Source organism: Triticum aestivum, chromosome 2D (assembly GCF_018294505.1).
Source record: "Triticum aestivum cultivar Chinese Spring chromosome 2D, IWGSC CS RefSeq v2.1, whole genome shotgun sequence".
In the NCBI taxonomy this organism is placed as follows: domain Eukaryota; kingdom Viridiplantae; phylum Streptophyta; class Magnoliopsida; order Poales; family Poaceae; genus Triticum; species Triticum aestivum.
The window spans coordinates 454,853,232-454,875,414 of record NC_057799.1 but is presented as its reverse complement, the minus strand read 5'-3'; the positions used below and the strand labels follow the sequence as shown (position 1 = coordinate 454,875,414).

Here is a 22,183-nt window from a genome sequence, read left to right as displayed (position 1 = left end):
CACTATATGCCTAGCTTAATGGCTTTAAAGAAAGCGCTGCCAGGGAGACAACCCGGAAGTTTTAGAGTCATTTATTTCTGTTATGTGATTTTATATAGTTTAAAAATAAAAATAATGTGCCAAGGTTTTCCTTTAGGATGTTTACAATGCTTGTTGGTTTGTGCGGTGCAGGACAGAAACTTTGGCTGTAGTGCGTGATTTTTTATTTTTTTACTGGAACGTCGAACGGTTCTGAAACTTTTTGCACTGTATTTCTATACAAATTGTTTATTTTTCCTAATTTTGGCAGTATTTTTGGAGTCCCAGAAGTATGGTGCATGTTCAAATTACTACAGACTGTCCTGTTTAAGACAGATTCTGTTTTTGATGCATTGTTTGCTTGTTTTGATGAAACTATCGATTTCTATCAGTGGATTAAGCCATGAAAAAGTTATATTACAGTACTACAATGCAAAAACAAAATATTTGGTTTTAAACAGTACTTAGAGTAGTGATTTGTTTTATTATACTAACGGATCTTACCGAGTTTTTTGTTGAAGTTTTGTGTGGATGAAGTGTTCGAAGATCGAGGAGGTCTCGATATGAGGAAAAGGAGGAGAGGCAAGAGCTCAAGCTTGGGGATGCCCAAGGCACCCCAAGTAAATATTCAAGGAGAATAAAGCGTCTAAGCCAAGTAAATCTGGGCGAAAGATTCACCCCAATCGGAGTTACGGATCTCCGGATATAAAAGAAACGGTGAAGGGGCAGAATCAGAGAACGCAGAAACAGAGAGACAGATCCAATCTCGGAGGGGCTCTCGCCCCTCCCATGCCATGGAGGCCATGGACCAGAGGGGAAACCCTTCTCCCATCTAGGGAGAAGGTCAAGGAAGAAGAAGAAGAAGAAGGGGGGCTCTCTCCCCCTCGCTTCCGGTGGCGCCGGAACGCCGCCGAGGCCATCATCGTCACCGCGATCTACACCAACACCTCCGTTATCTTCACCAACATCTCCATCACCTTCCCCCATCTATATTCAGCGGTCCACTCTCCCGCAACCCGTTGTACCCTCTACTTGAGCATGGTGCTTTATGCTTCATATTATTATCCAATGATGTGTTGCCATCCCATGATGTCTGAGTAGATTTTCGTTGTCTTATCGGTAATTGGTGAATTGCTATGATTGGTTTAATTTGCTTGTGGTTATGTTGCTGTCCCTTTGGTTCCCATCATATGAGCGCGCGCGTGGATCACACCATAGGGTTAGTTGTATGTTGATAGGACTATGTATTGGAGGGCAAGAGTGACAGAAGCTTCAACCTAGCATAGAAATTGATGCATACGGGATTGAAGGGGGACCAATATATCTTAATGCTATGGTTGGGTTTTACCTTATTGAACGTTAGTAGTTGCGGATGACATGCTAGCAGTGGCCTCTCCCACATAAAACTTGCTATCGGTCTAGTAAAGTAGTCAATTGCTTAGGGACAATTTCGCAACTCCTACCACCACTTTTCCACACTCGCTATACTAACTTGATTGCTTCTTTACCTAAACAGCCCCTAGTTTTTATTTACGTACTCTTTATATTCTTGCAAACCTATCATATCACACCTACAAAGTACTTCTAGTTTCAGACTTGTTTTAGGTAAAGCGAACGTTAAGCGTGCGTAGAGTTGTATCAGTGGTCGATAGAACTTGAGGGAATATTTGTTCTACCTTTAGCTCCTCATTGGGTTCGACACTCTTACTTATCGAAAGAGGCTACAATTGATCCCCTATACTTGTGGGTTATCACGGCGTCGAGAACAGCGCTGTCGATGCCCTCTCGCGCGTCGGCCACCACTTCGCCGGCAATGCCCTGTCCACATGCCAACCTCAGTGGCTACAAGAGGTGGCCAACTCTTACGAGACGGATGCCGATGCACAAGATCTTCTACAACGCTTGGCCATCTCCAGCCCTGACGATCAAGGCTACGAGCTCCGGCAGGGTGTCATCCGCCTCCATGACAAGCTTTGGATCGGCGCCAACTATGCCCTCCAAACCAAGCTGATCCACGCCTTCCAGGCAAGCGTAGTGGGGGCCACTCCGGTGTGACAGCCACCTACCAGCGCCTCAAGAAACACTTTGCCTGGCGTGGCCTCAAACAGGCGGTCGAGCAGTTCATGCACCAGTGCGCCATCTTCCAACACGCCAAGCATGAACACATCAAGACACCGGGTCTCCTGCAACCACTTCCCGTGCCCACGGAGCCTTGGCAGGACCTCGCCATGGATTTCATCGGGGGCTTGCCGGCGTCCGAAGTCATCATGGTCGTCATCGACCGCTTCACCAAGTACGCACACTTCGTGCCTCTTCGTCATCCCTTCACGGCGGCAATGGTGGCCCGTGCTTTTTGGGACAACATCATCAAGCTGCACGGAGTTCCCCATTCCATCGTCTCCGACCGAGATAGCATCTTCACCAGCAACATGTGGCGTGCCATCCTTGCCGCTGCTGGCACCAAGTTGAGCTACTCCACGGCGTACCATCCGCAGACCGACGGCCAGACCGAGCGCGTGAACCAGTGTCTCGAGATGTACTTGCGCTGCGCCGTCCATGACACACCCTCCAAATGGCGCAAGTGGCTGCCGACAGTGGAATTCTGGTACAACACTACTTATCACTCCTCACTAAACACTTCCCCTTTCCAAGCATTGTACGGGAAGGAGCCCAACCTTGGGGGCCTGCCAACGTTCGCAGCCAACTTACCAACAGAGGCTGGTGAGGAGCTGGACTGGACTTAGCACACCGAGGTACTTCACGCGCAGCTAGCACGCGCCCAGAACAGGTTCAAGCAGAAAGCAGACAAGAACCGGATCGAGCGCTCCTTCAGCGAGGGAGATCAAGTTCTCCTCAAGCTACAACCCTATGTGCAGTCAATGGTGGCCAATCGCCCTTGCCCCCAAGCTCGCGTACAAGTTCTTCGGTCCCTTCACAGTTCTGCAACGCATTGGCACCATGGCTTACAAGCTCCAGCTGCCAGAGGGCAGTCGTATCCATCCTGTTTTCCACGTGTCACAGCTGAAGCCCTTCACACCAGATTACTCGCCGGTTTTCTCGGAGCTGCCCGCACACCGGACCTCACCGCGGGTCCACTCCAACCTGTCGCCATCTTGGATCGCCGCATGGTCAAGAAAGGAAACAACCCCGTGGTCCAGGTACGCGTTCAGTGGTCCTCGCTCTCTACGGAGTCTGCAACCTGGGAAGATTACAATGTGTTGGGCCATCGCTACCCGACGGCACCATGCTGGACCGACGACGCTGCAGCTCATGGAGGGGCAACTGTCACACCTGATACAAGTGTATCGGTGGACACATGAGAGATGAGGAGAGCAACCTAGGTGTAGGTAATTTGGGCCGAGGCCTCTGGGGTTTATTGGGCCGCCTGTGGCCTGTGTGTGTGAGCTACATAAACCAGTCTGTAATCCCTGGATCGATATGGAATAAGATAACTCTGGTTTCCCTTCTCCCCTTGTCTTCGTCTATCTCTCTCTGCTCTCCTCACCTAACCCGATTACCCTTCTCCCCCTGTGCGATCGATCCCTCTAGAGTTCATCGGTCGTCACAGCCCCACGCAACCTCGCGTGAGCTCCCAGTCGCTGCGCCGCTGACGAACAGCCGCAGCAGCACGAACGGAACGGCCATGGCTCTGCGTGTACGCGTGTGCTGTTCTGGTCTCTTGTGTTGGATGCGCCACGGCCCCACGGGCGTGCGTGTGTACGTTGGTTTTCTATAGTTTCAGTTTTCCTGTTCGTACACGTCCTATGATTCTCCTATCACGCGCAGGCTTCGGTACAAAAAGAGAACTAACCTATCACGCGCAGGCTTCCGTACCAGATCATTGATGTGCTTCTAATCCGACTCGTCTGATTGAAAGTAGGGGGTCAATAGTCTGATTCGGGCGTATGTGCCCTTCCTTAAATATTAGAGAGGCAAGAACAAAACGTGTTATTATAACAAAAGGGCTTCTTAATTAGTCCTCCGTTCTCCCGCGAGAAAAAAATAGTCCTCCATCGATTCGCCCGGCGGGTTCTCAGATGAAGACTACTGCCTTAGATGGCAGCTGCAGGTACATAAAAACGAGGGTTGTTTATTTGTGCTTTTATAAATAAAAAATTGAGCTGTTCATGCATGTATATTCCAGTACGCCTTTTTCTTGCCTATTTACTACTGGCTCGTAGGGGTCTTCTTTGAGAGATCATTGGATGTTAATTTAGAATGTTCATGTCATACACAGGACCAAATGCCAACCGAAGAATTCGACGAAGATGTTCTTATTTGTTTTCAAGCAGAAGGTTGGGTCTCTAGTTTTTGGAAAAGATCACAAGGTTAGCAGACCAAAGAAGATGTTCAGGCTATGTATTCGTGACGAGTATGGCATGAGGGCGTTGGCTAAACCTACAGTTGTACTTAAGTCAACGGCACTGTACCACGAAATACAGCTTCGTGAGGGCAGATGGAGGCTTGTCACGTTCATTGACGACCACATGATCCATACATGGCCGATTTATAGGGAAAAATACGGACCAATTGGAAAAGCATCCTGCACAATAAACAATGCGCTTAGAAAATACAGCGAGCGTCGACTTGAAGCTGGTTTGTTTTATTTGGTCAGGGACAAGAAACGTTACTTGTCATTTACAACTAGGAGTCACCTGTACGGTGACGAATTCTTGAAGGGTCTATGGAGAAAGAAAAGACTGGAGCGAACCATGCAAAAACATAATCAAGAGTTATTAACGTGTTCTGCAAGTGTCTCCGAAACCAATATACCTGAAGACAGAAACCTTTTCTCCATACTCATCACGACATTGAGAGTGTGCGGCATGAGACATGTGTTTTACATGTTGCTTGTTATCTCCTTAGCTTTGGCGATTGTATATCTGTGAAAGATCATTCATTGTATCTTGGTTGACTTAGTACTATATATGCATAAGGTGTGAATCGTATTTTTCTCTCATGGGTTCGCTAACGAATAATCGTGAAGTCATTGTGTAGTGATGTTATGATGTACTTGTACTACAGTCTGAGAATATATTTGGTGCTACCATGCTCTATACAATGATGGCACAACAAAACATTTGCCCAAAATTTCAAAAGAAGAGAGTGTGGTTGGTACAAGCCATGTACTACATCAGTAAAGCCTCTATTTCTCATATAGATAGATTTTGCTTGTTTTGGGTAGTTTAGGCTTCCGGGGAATTTTTTAGGAGGCACTAATGCAATGGCCACAATTATCGAGTTTCCAGTGTACTCGGCAAAGCACAGAAAAAACCCGGCATTTCGTTTGCTAAGTTCTGTTCTTGGCAAACAGGACTCGGCTGGACACACATCGACAATCATTTACTCCGCCGAGTTATTATCAGGCACTCGACAAACACTTAAATAGTACTCCCTCCGTTTCAAAATATAAATCTTTGTAGAAATTTCAATACGTGACTACATACGGAGCAAAATGAATGAATCTACACTCTAAAATATGTCTACATACATCCGTATGTTGTATACCATTTGAAATGTCTAAAAAAACTTATATTTTGGAATGAAGGAAGTAATTGCCAAGTTTTGGCAAATGAGAACACGGCAAACCATCATGTTAGATGGAATGACCGTTTAATGGGCATTCATGTGGCCAGACCTTTGTCGAGTCCTCGTCCTCGTCCGACCAAACTCGGCAACCCATCAACGAGTAGGGGCTCAACACGTGGCACGTCCGTTTGTTGAGTTGTTGTTTGTTGAAACTTGGCATAGCTTTGACGAGTGTGGTATTCCGCAGAGCTTTGACGAGCAACTTCTCAACGTATGCACAAGCTTATGCCAAGTTTTGGTCCGATGAAACTCTCCAATACGAGTAGATGCTAGATTTGTTAATATTACTTGTTATCTTGTTGTTTTTATTTATTCAAATTTAAAATATATTTCTACCATTCATATTATACATATCACTATAGGAATCAGGAACTTTTCCGTCCGCCACGGCTGACGGCAAAGGCACACGTAGCGGACGGCAAAGACCTTTGACGTCCGCCAGCAGACGGCAACATGTCCGGCTGAACAGGCTACGGCAAAGGCTTCTTTGCCGTCTGCTGGCGGACGGCAAAGATGCAAAGACCTTTGCCGTCCGCTGACAGACGGCAAATAGGCTGGACGGCACACGTGCCAGCTTAGGTCAGTTAAGGGGTTAACGACGTGCTTTGCCATCTGCAGGCAGATGACAAAGACCTTTGCATATTTGTCGTCTACCAGCCGATGGCAAAGAACATTGATTGTTTGCCGTCTGTCAGCGGACGGCATAGCGTGCCACGTGGCAGCACCTGGGGGCTGGCCTATTTGGTAGCTTTGCCGTCAACTGGCAGACGGCAAAGATGCAACCTTCTTTGCCGTCAGTTGGCTGACGGCAATGCTACTAAATAGCCAGCCCACTGCCCCAGGTTGCACAGGTGGCTGACACGTGGCATGTTTGCCGTCCGTTAGCTGATGGCAAAGCTCTTTGCCGTCCGCTAGCAGATGGCAAAGAGTCTATATATACAGCCCCTGATTTTTCTGTTTTTTCTTGATTTCATTTAATTTGACAGAATTTCACACATATACTGGGGAAAATGAGGAGCCTTGCATCATAAGCTTCTTCCGATAGCTTGTGGAGGAAGACTGAGTTTCTCATATCCAAAGCTTCGTACTGTGATATGCAGACTGAAAGCCATATACACACCCATAATATTTTGTGGCTGGTTACTTGCATGAGAAAAAATTGTTTGACTGTCTTCCTTGATCATAGCACATTCTACCTTTCTTTCAGAGTATAACATATTTCAAGAATCATTCATTGCTGAGCCAAAACTTTGTATATGAGCCATATCTTTGACTGAAAATATATCGTTGCTCTTGTACCTGACTTGTATTCTTGTTGGCTTGACCATTACTGTTGTGAGGATTACATACTGATGTAGGCTTGATGTGTTTAGCTGAGCTCCTTCCAAATATTTGAAATCCTTATGGCTTCTTCGAGACCGGTGTCGGTTGATGAGCAACTTTCATAAGGGGAAATAAGGTAACACCGAGGGTCCAAAAGAAAGAAGCAAAAGAAACAACTCAACTAAACCAAAGAACACAAAAAAATCAACTCACACACAAACAAAGTCACATATTACTGCTAGTCACACAATATGTTTGCCTACTTAAGCACACAATTCTCACGGGATCTCCGGTACCATGATCTAGCATGGTATGACGGTGTGCACGAGGACGAATCAATGTGTGGAATAGTTGGTGTAAACATCGCTGCACCGCGAAGTGCTATCTTAGCAAGGTAACATCCTTGACTAACTGGGAGGCGAGGACGTACTTGGTAACCATGTAGCGGGACACGAATGTCGCGACCACATTATTATCAAGCGGGCGAAAGGGGTCCGTACTCGTCCAAGGAATAGGATAGCGGGGAAAACTGAGTCTGCTGACATTGCCCTTTCTTGATGACTAAGATCATTAAGGGTTGCCAACACGACAAGATAAAAGGCACGATCCGGGACAGAAGCATGTCTACCACCGAAATGATAGATGGGGCTGAAAGCAGGACATCGGCGCGATACCTGAGCACCATTTCTGCAAACAGTGTCGGGAACACTTGGCATCATTCCGCTGGGATAGAGATGACACCAAACACCGAAGAACAGGCTCAGAGGAAACTGGAGGGATGGAAGGGCTGAGTTGTAGTGGATCCAAACCGATGCTAGCTACACTCACAAGATAAATCGTTAGCAACAAAATAATAAAGCTATCTGCATGCTATGCAACAAACAAATGCAGCATCTAATGCAACAAACAAAACAGACTCTATACTACCGGTTTCTACCGCTCGCGCTGACTAGGGTGTCCTACAGCCAGACATGCCCTGATACCAAGCTATGTGGCACCCTGACTGCTACCTCTTGAGCACTGCGTTGGTTTTCCCTTGAAGAGGAAAGGGTATGCAGCAAAGTAGCGTAAGTACTTCCCTCAGTTGTTGAGAACCAAGGTATCAATCCAGTAAGAGGCTCCTCAAAAGTCCCTCGTACCTACACAAACAAACAAGAGCCTCGCAACCAACGCGATAAAGGGGTTGTCAATCCCTTCACAGAAACTTGCAAAAGTGAGATCTGATAGAGATAATAAGATAAGATAAATATTTTTGATACTTTATGATATAGATTGGAAATTAAAGATTGCAAATAAAAGTAGATTGGAAACTTATATGATAAAGATAGACCCGGGGGCCATAGGTTTCACTAGTGGCTTCTCTCAAGATAGCATAAGTATTACGGTGGGTGAACAAATTACTGTCGAGCAATTGATAGAAAAGTGCATAGTTATGAGAATATCTAGGCATGATCATGTATATAGGCATCACGTCCACAACAAGTAGATCGAAACGATTTTGCATCTACTACTATTACTCCACACATCAATCGACTCCTGCCTGCATCTAGAGTATTAAGTTCATAAGAACAGAGTAACGCACTAAGCAAGATGACATGATGTAGAAGGATAAACTCAAACAATATGATATAAACCCCATCTTTTTATCCTCGATGGCAACAATACAATACGTGCCTTGTTGCCCCTGCTGTCACTGGGAAAGGACACCGCAAGATTGAACCCAAAGCTAAGCACTTCTCCCATTGCAAGAAAGATCAATCTAGTAGGCCAAACCAAACTGATAATTCGAAGAGACTTGCAAAGATAACCAATCACACATAAAAGAATTCAGAGGAGATTCAATTATTTCTCATAGATAAACTTGATCATAAACTCACAATTCATCGGATCTCGACAAACACACCACAAAAAGAGTTACATCGAATAGATCTCCAAGAAGATCGAGGAGAACTTTGTATTGAGATTCAAAGAGAGAGAAGAAGCCATCTAGCTAATAACTATGGACCCGAAGGTCTGTGGTAAACTACTCACAACTCATCGGAGAGGCCTTGGAGATGATGTAGAGGCCCTCTGTGGTCAATTCCCCCTTCGGTGGAGCACCGGCGAAGGCTCCAAGATGGGATCTCGCGGATACAAAAGGTTGCGGCGGTGGAAATAGTTTTTCGTGGTGCTCCTGGATGTTTTCAGGGTACGGGAGTATATATAGGCGAAGGAGGTAGGTCAGGGGAGCCACGAGGCGCCCACGATGGTGGGGCGCGCCCTCCTGCCTCGTGGCCGCCTCGGCTGCTTCTTGACGTCCACTCCAAGTCTCCTGGATTGTGTTTGTTCCAAAAAGATCGCTCCCGAAGGTTTCATTCCGTTTGAACTCCATTTGATATTCCTTTTCTTCGAAACACTGAAATAGGCAAAAAAACAGCAATTCGGGCTCGGCCTCCGGTTAGTAGGTTAGTCCCAAAAATGATATAAAAGTGTAAAGTAAAGCCCATAAACATCCAAAACGGGTAATATAATAGCGTGGAACAATCAAAAATTATAGATACGTTGGAGACGTATCAAGCATCCCCAAGCTTAATTCCTGCTTGTCTTCGAGTAGGTAAATGATAAAAATAGAATTTTTGATGTGGAATGCTACCTAGCATAATTATCAATGTAATTTTTATTTATTGTGACATGAATGTTCAGATCCAAATGATTCTAAATAAAAGTTCATATTGACATAAGAGTAATAATACTTCAAGCATACTAATAAAGCAATCATGTCTTCTCAAAGTAACATGGCTAAAGAAAACTATCCCTACAAAATCATATAGTCTGGCTATGCTCTATCTTCATCACACAAAGTATTTAATGATGCACAACCCCGATGACAAGCCAAGCAATTGTTTCATACTTTAGTATTCTCAAACTTTTTCAACTTTCACGCAATACATGAGCGTGAGCCATGGACATAGCACTATATGTGGAATAGAATGGTGGTTGTGGAGAAGACAAAAAAGGGAGAAGATAGTCTCACATCAGCTAGGCGTATCAGCGCACTACAAAAAAAATACACTTTCGTGATGATACGTGTTTGTCACAGTAGGTCGCATTTTTTGTCATGCATGTACATCCATGACGATTTTATGACAGAATCATGATAGTCATACATGTGCTGTCGTAGAAGTGTTCCATGACATTACCAAAATTATCATCACGGAAGTGTCCACTTCCATGACGATAAATCGCGCGTCACAGAAGTGCTTTCGTCAAGGGTGACCGACGCGTGGCATCCACCGTAACGGAACGTCGTTAAGCTATTGGGTCGGGTTTTGGATCTGATAACCCATTAACAGCCCGGACCAATGGGAAATTTCCACGTGTAAAATTCTGATTGGCCGGAGGGAACACCTGTGAGCTCGTCAGTGGGCCAGATGTCGCCCGTCCATTGGAGGAGACATGCCTATGATACGTCGACACGTGGGTGGGCCCAACAGAGGCCCATATAGGTTAAAGAGGCCGGCCCAGTCAAAGGCATGTAGTACTTAATCAGGTACTAGTGGGCCAGCCCAATAACGGCCTGCTTAATAAAGGCCCATTTACGGCCCGAAGCCACATCTGGCCCGTTAATTGTTCGCCCAGTATTTGGGGCCTTTTACGGCCTGAAGCCAGATCTGGCACGTTAATTGTTCACCGAATATTTGGGCCCAACTACTGCCCAGTGACTTTCGGCCTGTTAGAGGCCCGATGTAGACATGGGCCCATTTCAGCCCGGTGTGACTTTCGGCCTGGGAATGGCCCGTGCTGTCCATGGGCCATATATGGTCCGATGGGACATCGGGCCCACTAACGCCCCGTGCTAAAGGTGGCAACAGTTAAGCCCAACGTTACTTTGGGCCTGTTAAAGGCCTGTCGCGTAATTCGGCCTGTTGATGCCTATACTAAGCTTTCGGCCTCTTAAAGGCCCATGATATCAGTGGGCTAACTAAGGCCTGAGATATGTTTCGGCCTGGTAACGGCCCATGAGCTAACTAGGCCCAAAAAGGCCCGGTCTACATTTCAGCCTGCTGAAGGCCCGTCGACGACTAGTGAAAATTGAGGCCCAACATGCATTTCGGCCTGCTAAAGGCCCGTGGTTTCATCTGGGCCGTAACAGGCCATTACAATATTCAGCCTGTTAATGGCCCAACGCTACCTGGGCCAAACTAAGCGCTGGGTCGACAAAAGGCCCAACTAAAATATAGGCCGGTGTAAGTTGTGGGCCTGGCGCAATGTGTGAAGGCCCCAATCATTCGGGCCCAAGAAAGACGCAGGCCAGCCCAATTGTGGCCCGCTAAAAACCTGGCCCGTTAGAGTCGAATGTTTCGGCCCGGTCGACTACATCTGATTTTTCTCAGATAGCGAATGATGGCAGTAACTAGTAGGAATTAAGAACAAACCTACTCTATACAATAAAGAAATTACGGCATAGTAACTAAGAATAAACCGCCACTATACAATAAAGGATTTAAGGTATATTACATCCACTGGGCATCGAAGTTCGCCACCAGTGATCATAAAGCGCAACGAAGAAGCAGATTATAAAAACTGGGCACCATTGCAGCGTAACAAAATAATACTGAACCGAGACCACTTCCAAGACAGTTCAAGAAAGGTTAGCCTTGCGGGGGAACTGCTGCGCAAGCTACTGAGCAAGGCTGTGAGACCGGCCTAGCATGTCGGTCATAGCTTCCAGGTGTAGCTGTTTAGCGATGAGGTTCTCATTGGTGTTCTCCGCAATCTTTCTTAAAGATAGGACTTCAAGTCGAAGTTGAGTTGCAGAATGCCTTTCTGCTAGAACTTGGGACTGAAGAAGTCGAACTGATTCAGACAACGAATTCTGTGAGCTTTTCTAACTACTAGTCTCAAGTAACTTGAACACTGCATCAAGACAAGACTTTGGGGTTGTCTCGCTATCTTCAAGATGTTTTGCCTTCTTTGCTGCAATATATGTTGGGTTTGTCTCACAGCCTTCAGCAGACTTGTGCATGCCATCAGGCATATCACCCTGAAACAAAGCAGAGAGATGACAGGTTTTGCACGTGTATAAACAAAGATGATAACTGTGCTGTCAATTCCATCCAATTTCAAATTAGAAAATAAAGAGTAAGTTCAAAATATCAATAGCATAATTTGGCATTGTTCTTAATGCGGGGAGCTTCACCATACTACTGGATTACCATGTCAACATAACAAGCATAGATGAAGGGCAAAGAAAATCATTGTATCTATTTTGGTTAATGTGCATGGCATGTTGTTCATATCATCAGCCGCATCAGTAAGATAAAACAGGAGATGACAAGGTGCAAACGTGGGCTGCTTCACCACACACTGGATTATAGATCCACAAAAACAAGCATACATATAGGGAGTATTAAGTAATGTGCATGGTATGAATAAGGAATTTGGTTTTACAAGTAAAACTTAGAACTTACGGTTCTTGCGAACATGCATTTTGGTAGAAACAGCAAAGTAAACAGCAGTAAACGATAGGGAGTATGAGCAAATTAAACAGCAGTTGAGGATAAAGGCTTTAGAAGGACTGACTTACATTAACAGTTAACACCGGCTTTATAATGCCCTTCTCCATGTCAAGGGAAGGATAACTCAAGAATTTCAGCACATAATCTTCTTCATAAGCATTGCCTGTACTCTACATTTTGTAGAGAGTAATTATAGATATGATAATACTGGAAGGGATAGAGGATAATGAAGATAAGATGCAGATTGATGCTACATAATCAACTACCAATCCCTGGAAGTACAAGCGTTACAGGACAAAATGTACTGACAAGAGAAATGGGCTACACTTCTGCACTGGCATTGTCTGCGTATTGTACTTGTTGGTAAGATTAAATATATATCTGATCTTTTTTAGTAAATGGTGGGTGAGGGAGATAAGATGCAGAATGCTACACAATGAACCAATCCCTCTTCCCATAATACAAGAGTGTTTTGAACACTGGAGTACTGTACAAAACGTTCTTATATTATGGGACGGAGGGAGTAGCTGTTAATGTAAGTACAGTGATAGACCACGTTTAGTCCTTACAAGAGGACTGCAGAGCTAAACCTCTTCAAAAGCATTGGGTTGATTCTAAATTTATGTAAGAGTCCATACGGATCTTATAATGTCCACCAAATGGACGATTACGAGGCTAACATGTGCAGTGATGCTACATAATCAAACAGCTATGAAAGTAAGTATGGTCATACAGGGCAAGAGGTACTCACAAGAGCAATGCAGTGTGAAGTATAGTTGCGTGATTCTGTGGTCCCTTGAGAACGAATGTTCTTCTGCTAACAGTTTTCGTACAAGTGAGACATTAAGGAAAATGCAGAAATGTAGTTCAAATTGTGATGTGATATCATAGACAGTACCTTACGCTGCAGCCGAGACCAATGTGTAACAAGATTATTCCAGTCATTGTAGGATAAATGTAGCACCGGAGACTTTACAGAAATTTCGTTCAGAGGCTTGCCATCGAAGTGCGCTTGCCTCAGGTAGGAACGATACTTCATCAACGAGTTCTTGAAAAGCGCAACCAACCCTTGCTCATCTTCACAATCCAGTTTGCTCCTCGCCTGTTTAAAAGAATGAAATCTTGTGTCTTCTGTCAGCAGAAACATATGCAGTAATGACCATGAATAACATTAGTACATTACTTACGCGTAAGTTGCGGAGGAAGACTGGAAATTGTTCTGTGTCTGCGGTATAATCTTTCCATGAAGGAAAGATGCGCACAAAGTTCCTCACAACAACGTAAGCTTCGTCTTCTAAACTCGGAAGAAATGGAACATGGGTCCTATTTGCTGCAATTGGGGCTCTCTCTAGTTCGAAAAGGGATTTGGCAAATGGATTTGGTGTACTCTTTGCTGGAATGGGGGTTTTGCATCGTAGAGCTGGTGCTATGTCAACTGGCATAATCATACTGTTTGCTACAGTTGGGGTCTGCTGAGTTGGGGCATCAGAAATGACCAGTGTAGTAGGGCTAGAGTCTGCTAGAGTTGGGGTGTTTTGTGGGTCAGGTGATATTGCAACTACACCTAATGGGCTATTTGATTTATCAGGTGCCACTACCTTTTCCAAATACTTTGCTTGTGCTCCTCCATGATCAGCAATCGCCCTCTTCCTTTGGAATGTCTGATACACAAGAACAGCATTTGAATGGATAAATATGGTATGATGACACATGGAATATGTACTGAAAATGGATAGGCAGGGCATATTCACATACACGATGTGTAAACTAAGCTAATGGCAGTTCAACAAAGTAGAAGCAATGCAAAGCATCAGTTGCAAGATATGTGTGACCAATGTAACCTTGCAAAGTTAGAGCAAGCACCTTGATGGGTGAATAAGATAGGGCATCTTCCTCTGACTCCTCCACTAGGGAGCTACATTAACTTAGGTCTCCCTCTAGCTCACAATCATTGTTAGGATCATATTCTAAGCATGAATCTATAGGTGGAGAGCGTTTGCATTGCATTGCATCCAGACTTGATTTCAGTCCCTCAATGCCAAGTTTGACAGCCATGGCATTGTTCTGCTTTATTGTTTTCATGTGCGCAAGCTCATAATCATTATGATGCTATTCAGAATCTGAGATTCATAAAAACATAAAAAGTAGTCAGATTATCTATGGAATGCATTGCGGATTCAACTCGAAGTGTGTCTCACTATAAACCCCTGCATATGCAAAGTTCACCCCCAACCGTGCTGACCAGACCACACACAAAAATACAAACCCCTTATGTCTCTATAACAGGCAGACACACATTTCAAAACTGAAGTAGGAACATTAGAATCATATGAAAGTCGTATTTGAACAAATAAACTAAGGAATTATGAGTGGCATAATGTTTAGCTTCAAGGGTGGAGTGTTGGTAGTGCGACACAAAGCAAGTAGGCAAATTGTATTCCATGTAAAAGATTGAAACCTATGTAAAAGCTGGAAATGACACTTTCTTTCTATACAATGCAGTGTTCGTTGCCCACACATGATGGAAGAGATCACATAGAGAAATACTATTCACTCATGTCTACGGTTCCAGTATTTAGAAACAGGGTGGTCCACCCTAAAAGAATATTGACAACAAATATGACAAGGCAAGCATAGATGTAGTGAATCAATCATTTACTTGTGAGCTTACTAGGACAAGTATGCAGAATTGTAACTGCAGTAAGAGACCGTCCAAAATCTGAATGAAGAAGTTTGTCTAGCACTTATTGTTTGCAACTAATCGACGTGAATAATTGGATATTATATCAAATCAGTAAGAAAGACAAGTAAAATTGTCAACAAACCTGGCTTGCTGTAGTAATCTGGGTCAATGTCACTACGACTAACAATCCAAAATGACTAGTGTCTGTTCCGAGGGCCGGAATTTTGAAAACTCTGTGAACTTTAGAGGTACTAAAGATTACCGAAATACATCTGAACCATTAAGTATAGGTAGCACTGATCACACAACAAACCCTAATGACAGTCATGCCTAATGAGTAATAAATCAATTAGAAAATGGGTGATGAGGAGTGGCTGCTGAGTGTTGAGGATGTATCTCAGGATAAATCGGGTTGGCTTTGTGGGTGCTGCACGCCTGAGCCCTGAATGGACTGGGAAGGTAGGCACGGCGGCGCGCCCGGGCAGCGGTGACGCTGTTGGGAGAGCGGCTCCTGACCTCCTGTTAGTCCGGCGTCTCCTCCTAGAGTCATGCTGTCCGGGGACGGCAAGTCGCCGGCGAGGCAGGCGGCTGGGGGCGAGTAGAGATCGGAAGCGCGCAGCAGAACAGAGGGGAATCGAGGCCTGGGACGACCCAAAATCCCAGGGTGGGCCGGCCCACCGAGGGCACCCTGTAGAGATACACACCCGAGCGGTGAACTTGCATTTTCAAAACTAATTTAGGAATATTTAGCTGACCAATTAAACGACTCTGTTTTAATAATATCAGATTCGTATTTGAACAACTAAGCTTGTTTAGCTTGATGGGTGGAGCAGTGTTATTATGACACGAAGCACGTATTCTGATCGTATAGTGATCATAAAAGGGGGAAACTCTAAGCATATTTTTTTAGCAAAAGAGGGCTTCCCCTCCGATTTCTATTAAAGAAACCACGACGGAACCAACATGATCAATTAAACCCTAAGCATGATCAATTAAACCGTATTATGACTGTGCCATGGCAGATTTGAAGCTGCAAACCGGAGAAATGATATTTAGCATCCATTGTTTGCTTCGAACTAAGAACTAAATTCTAAGAGCTGAAAAGAAAGTAGAGTAACCAAGTTAAGATCTATTTTCTGGTTGAGATCAAAAAGTTGAGGAGATATGAAGTACCACCTCTCTTGCGGCGCCGTGTAGGCATCGGGGGTGCGATGGCTGTCGGTGGCGTTGAAGCAGATCTGCGACGGTAGACGGGTGCATCGGGGGATATGTCCCGTTGCGGTGGAAGAGAAGGTCGTGTGAGCGGCCCCGAAAAAGAGGACGACGGCGCCGATGAAGCGAGAGGACGCGATGCAAGGCTATTGGTCTATCGCCGTGGATGAGAAACGTCCATCTCTAGTAGTGGACGACGCGATCTTGGTAGGCGCTCCGGTATGGTGGAGGACGGTGGCGATGGATGTGGTGGAGGACGGCGGCGATGGATGGGGTGGCGGACAGAGGCTGGTGTGGGGATGGTGTTCTAGCGCGGACGGTGTATGAATGGGAAAATGGAGGGAGAGGTACGGGGAACCACGTTTTTGGGACGCGCCTGTCTGAAATATGGGAAAGTTACGAACTTAGCCATCGTTTAAAATTTGGACGTCTCGTCGGTTGGGGATAGGACGGTAATCTCGCATCTCGCCAATATTTGCCCAGAGCGATTTCGGGCGAGGAGAGGGTGGTTGGCGCCCATGGTTGGCGCCCATGGTGTATGAACGGGGCTGACAGGTAGGGCGGTTGTGTCACGTCGGAGTGAAGTTACAAACCTACCCCTATTGAAAATATTTGCCTACATCGATTTCGGCCGAGTCGAGTTTGTTTTGCCGCCCACCGTGTATGAATGGAGAATGGAGGGAGAAACAGAGGTCTTTCGGACGAGCTTGAACCAAATGTGTTTTGCCGCCCATGTTTGACGCCGACCATGTCGGAATGGGCTCAGAGGCGGTCGTGTCACATCTAATTGAAGTTACTAACCTACCCCTATTTAGAGCAGTGGAAATCGGGCCGATGGATTGTCCGTGTAATGGGTAGACAGTAATTTCCATCTCCCAAACACTTGGCTTCGGGCAGCCGATGTGGGAGTGGACATTTTGCCGCTTCTTTCTAATTTTGGGACAATAAGCATCCACGTTTACCCTGGCAACTAAATTCGAATCCATTTTGTATTCCTATATGAATCTTTATAAATCATTCTATGTGTTTTTATATATCTTCAAAAGGACGACAAAGATGTATTCCACTGTCATATATGAATATGGTTTCCAAATGCCGATACTCAAATTCAGAAGCTAGAATCCAGTTTAAGGTGAATTCGAATATTTGGAACACTTCATGTCCAACTCAAATGTCACACGCAGCATATTGTGTACTCCCATTTAGATATGTACACAAGCGATGTATCAAGATTCAAATACTGAGTCAATCAACCAAGAATGTACAGAACTAACAGACATATAAACACTTATAGAGTATATGGATCAATAATATCAACTAACATACATAAGCCAGGCTGCTGTACTTTTTTTTGCTACAACGGCATCCTTTTTTTAGCCAGCATCTTGGTCCTTTCCGATGCGTGCCACTTATGGTCCATCTATACTACTATTATTGTTGAATGCACATTCAGCCCGATTGACATATTTGTAGGTCTGGCACAGCAATCCAAATGAAATGTCTCCGAGCCTTATCAATTAATACAGACTTGTGCTCAAATAAAATTACAAACCAAAAAACAAAAAAACAAAAACAATTGTTACATGATCTCTAGAACAAATGGTTTGATTGATTACATGAACAAACAACACAAAGGTTATTCAACGATGGAAAGAACATTTCACCTATGATTTACCAAGTGGGAATTTAATTTCCTTTTTTCCTTCAGGACCTTAACAATGTGGTCAGTCTCAGCTTGCTTCGTTTCGAAATCTACCAAATATTTAATGTTTGTCTTGAGTACTGCTTGCGATTGTGCTGTTTGCTTCCTCAACATGTCAACTTCATCTCTAAGTGCAGAAGCAGAATCTCTTTCTACCACTAGTTTAGCCTCTAGAGCATCAGCAGTTGGCAATTCATAAGGCACGGTTAGGCCGGTGCCACTGCTGTGGGATGATGCAACGTCCATGGGGACCTCGCTCTTTGATCTTGGGCTAACCTGTTTTGCCATTAAAGTTCTGATTGGATTCAGAAAAGTTGAAGTTAGCAAAACATCTCAACTGGGAGTTATAACAGCAAACCAGTTAAACAAACAAGGAATTAAAGAGTTTCAATTGGATGCTGAAAAGTAGTTATTAACATCATTGTAACCCGTTGTTGCAGCAGCAAAGCAGTTAAACAAACAAGTAGCTATTTAATTTAAGGCAAACAGGTAATTCTTAACAGTAAGTATCAAACACATAGATAGGCGCAATCTACAATAGGATTAACAGGCTGTGGCATTATGTAATTAGTAGCAAACTAAATTAAGCCAAGCAACGTAATTGAATTTTTTTTGCAATAAGTGGCTAACTAAAATTCCGAGAAGCAGGTAACTGAACTTACGCTAGTTCTTTGTACAGGCACACTGCAACTTCTTTTTCGATTACAAGGTTGTACGAAGGAGTCCATGGCATCAATTGCTTGGATACGCAGTCCCAATACTTCTTTCTTCCCACACTGCATTGGTAAGTCGAATGGTTAATCTGGTAAGATGGTGCGTCCTTGATATGTTATATGAGGATGTGTAGTCAGACTAGTTGTAGCCACACACATCACACTGGCTTTTACTGTATATTTCACGCGATTACTTTTGGCATATCGAGATCTACGCAATCTACAATAGGATGAAAAGACTGGCAACCTTCACATTATTGGCGAACTCAGTTCATAGTAACAAGCAATTCAACCATTATGTGGGTAAATTAAAAGCGCCACTGGAATATTTTTCACTACGCAATCATACACGCAAAAAGGGGCGACGCCGCCATAGGGGCTGGTATGGGCGGCCGCCTCAGGTGGCTAGAAAGTGTGAACCTACTTTGAGTCGTCCAGGTTGGCCCAGGCTAGTTTTGTTTGTCCCAATGCACGAGCAGGCAATGTGAAAAATGAAGAAAAATGTTTCAATTTGGATGGGCCAATAACATAAGTGCAAGGTAGGCCCTATAGCAGGCTCGCGGCCCAAACGAGGGCCTCCCATATCGATCAACAGCAGGAAAAATCCCAATTCATTCGCTCCAGCCTCCAGTCTGGTTCGCTCCTAACCTAGCCACCGCTGGACAGACCGACACAACACTTCCTTGTGCCCTCGTTGGAGGGCGGTCACTGGGCTTCAAGCGAACGGAAGGACAAGAAGATGAAGATCCAACCCTGGGTGTAGCGTGCGTGGGAGGCAGCGGCGGCAGCACGGGCATGGCATCGAGCTTGCGCAAATGGACAGTCGCAGCTTGCAAGAGTAGCATGCGCAATGAGCAGGTACATCACATCCCTGATTATATCTAATTCAACTCTTCAATTTGTGGCCAATAGTTAAACCTGACGGTGTTGTAAAACTCCTTATATGTAGGGAATCTATGAGAAAATGAAACCAATTTCTACTTCTTTTATAACTCCCCCAATCAATAGTGAACTGACTGAATCTGATGTATCTAATCAAGTTTCCGGTGCAAACATACAAGCTCATGTTGTTCTTGAGCCTGAAGTGTCTAATGAACAGACTGCTAATGAAGGATTTGATGCAAACATTTTACATGCACTTGGTGATGAACATATAGTGTCTAATGAGGGATCTAATGCAAGCATTTTGCAAGCGCATTGAAGGATTTAGTGTCTAATGATGATCTGCTATGTTGAGAGAGACAGAGATTTGCAGGCATTGATGACAAGCAAATTATAGTGCATTTTCATAGCTTGAGGAAACGTCGAGGCCATCTACCAGAAAGTCCCCGTATCATGACAACATAGCATAAATACTTTTCTAATCTGTTGTTTGAAACTATTGGCATACTTGTGCAGGATAGATATATTGATATGCAGTTTGCGCACTAGTTATAGGTGCAATTACACTTCGATATTTTCAGCCAGAGAACGAATAATTCAAGCAGGTACAGACCATGTTTGTAGTCCTTGTACACCATGTTCCATTTTGTGTTTTTTGGTGCTTGCATCATTTAGTGTTTATAATCTGAACTACTTTGGATCATTAGCTGGTTTTCAAAGTGCATGTAGCTTCACATTTCTCAAGTTATGTTGATTTCTGGAGTGCAAGTGCCTTCGTATTTTTTAAGTTAAATGTTCGCCCCTAGTAACTTGAATTCAGGGATCCGCCACTGCACACAAATCATACACAAATGCCAGTACGAATTAAATGAAATGCATGGACTTACGCTAGCTCGTTGTACAGGCTCACTGCAGCTCTGCTTGCGCTTGGGATGTTCCATGTACAAGTCCATGTTACCACTTGCTTGGATGTGCAGGCCTTGTGCTCCTTGCATCCCCCTCTGCATTTTTGACACGGTGAATGGTTGATCAAATAAGAGGAATCGACCTTGATGTTGTACCAGAGGACATACTTACAAGGTTATACGGGTGTGCAGGATGTGTGCCAGATCCCGTAGCGACGTCATGCTTCGCTAAAAAATGGATTTTCTTGTTTCAGATGATATCTCCAGAAGAAATAAGAGTTAAAGTCAGAGTTGCATAGGCCTGTAAGCTAAGAGAGCAGTGAAAGGATATCCAAACATCGTCGAAACAGTGCACAAGGGAGTGATGTGTGGATACCTAGTTCTTGCGGCGTTTGGGCATGCTTGCCTAGCTAGAGTGCGGGTCACTTCAGAGCCATTGAGGGTGATGCGCTGGCGTTGGCTGGCCGCTCACAGATGCAAATCTTGAGTGGCAGCGGAGCGCTACGATGCGGTGGACGAGACCGTTGGTGAAGCCCCAACGGCCTCGGGGGGTGGAGGTGCGACGAGGTGCTCGGTGAAGTAGCCTCGGTGAGCTGGGAGACGGCGTCGGTGAAGCGCACCTGATGCGGTGGAAGTCGGTGTCTGTGAGGCGCGTCGATTGCGGCGGCCGATGTTGTCGGTGGACCACCCGGTGCAGTGGACGAGGGCGTAGATGAGGTAGCTCCAGTGCGGTGGTGAAGCGCGACCGTCGTCTTCATCGTCGTCGTCCAGCACAGAGGTGGGGAAAGAGATGAGATGAGGGGCGATTCGAACTTTGCTTGGGTTGGCGGCGAATTAGGGATTTGAGCAATCTGGGCGCGGAAGGGGACGGTGGAGAAGGGAGATTTTGCAGGGCTGGAATTGGGGCCGCCAGATATTTCAATCCGAAACATGGAAGCGCGAACTTATTTTTTCGTCGTCCTTTTTGGGGGGTGGAGGGAGTGGGGGAGGGGGTGGGTGGCTGGGTGCTACGCGTCCGTCCGACACACGTGACCACCCCGACATGACCCTGGTCTGCCTGGTGCGCCTACATTTGAGAATGCAAACGAATCTTCCTTCATTTGCAAACGAATCTGTATGTATTACCATGCCCGTGTTTTCCTTGCAATAGTTAGTCATTCGAAATGAGATACTCCCTCCGTTCACTTTTGTAAGTCGTTTCAGACAACTTAAAATGAACTGTTTTGCACACTGTCTGAAATGTCTTCAAGGTCTTATAAAAATGAACAGAGCGAGTACTATAAATTAATTAGTGAGGAGTTATTTGAAAAAAATCAAAACGGTATCCACGCTAACGTGGATTAGAGTGTGTGTGTCACATAATTAGTTATTTGAATTAGAGTGTGTGTCACGTAGCGATCTCCAATTCTAACGTGGATTTCGCATTTCACTGTATCCACGCTACTTTTTCAATACAAATTCATATGTATATGATGAACACCATGGTAGTGAGAAAACTTTTGGATGGATTCAAACATATGACCTAGAAAATAGCACAACAAATTGAGTCAATGTCAACTTTTCGAAACCTAGTATGGCACGAATTCGAAATAATTACCCGTATGCATGGTCCTCAGTTCAAATCTTACAATGTACACCGAATTGAAACATCGATATTA

At 44.8% G+C, this 22,183-nt stretch overlaps 1 protein-coding gene across 1 annotated transcript; it reads left to right on the top strand.

Annotated features, from left to right (window-relative positions):
• The first annotated feature begins 3,842 nt into the window (after positions 1–3,842).
• Positions 3,843–5,040, top strand: LOC123049564 (uncharacterized). The gene is made up of 2 exons (XM_044472465.1): positions 3,843–4,087; positions 4,256–5,040. The coding sequence occupies exons 1-2, from the start codon at positions 4,056–4,058 to the stop codon at positions 4,905–4,907; spliced, it is 684 nt and encodes a 227-aa protein (XP_044328400.1). The 5' UTR covers positions 3,843–4,055; the 3' UTR covers positions 4,908–5,040.
• Positions 5,041–22,183: the final 17,143 nt, after the last annotated feature.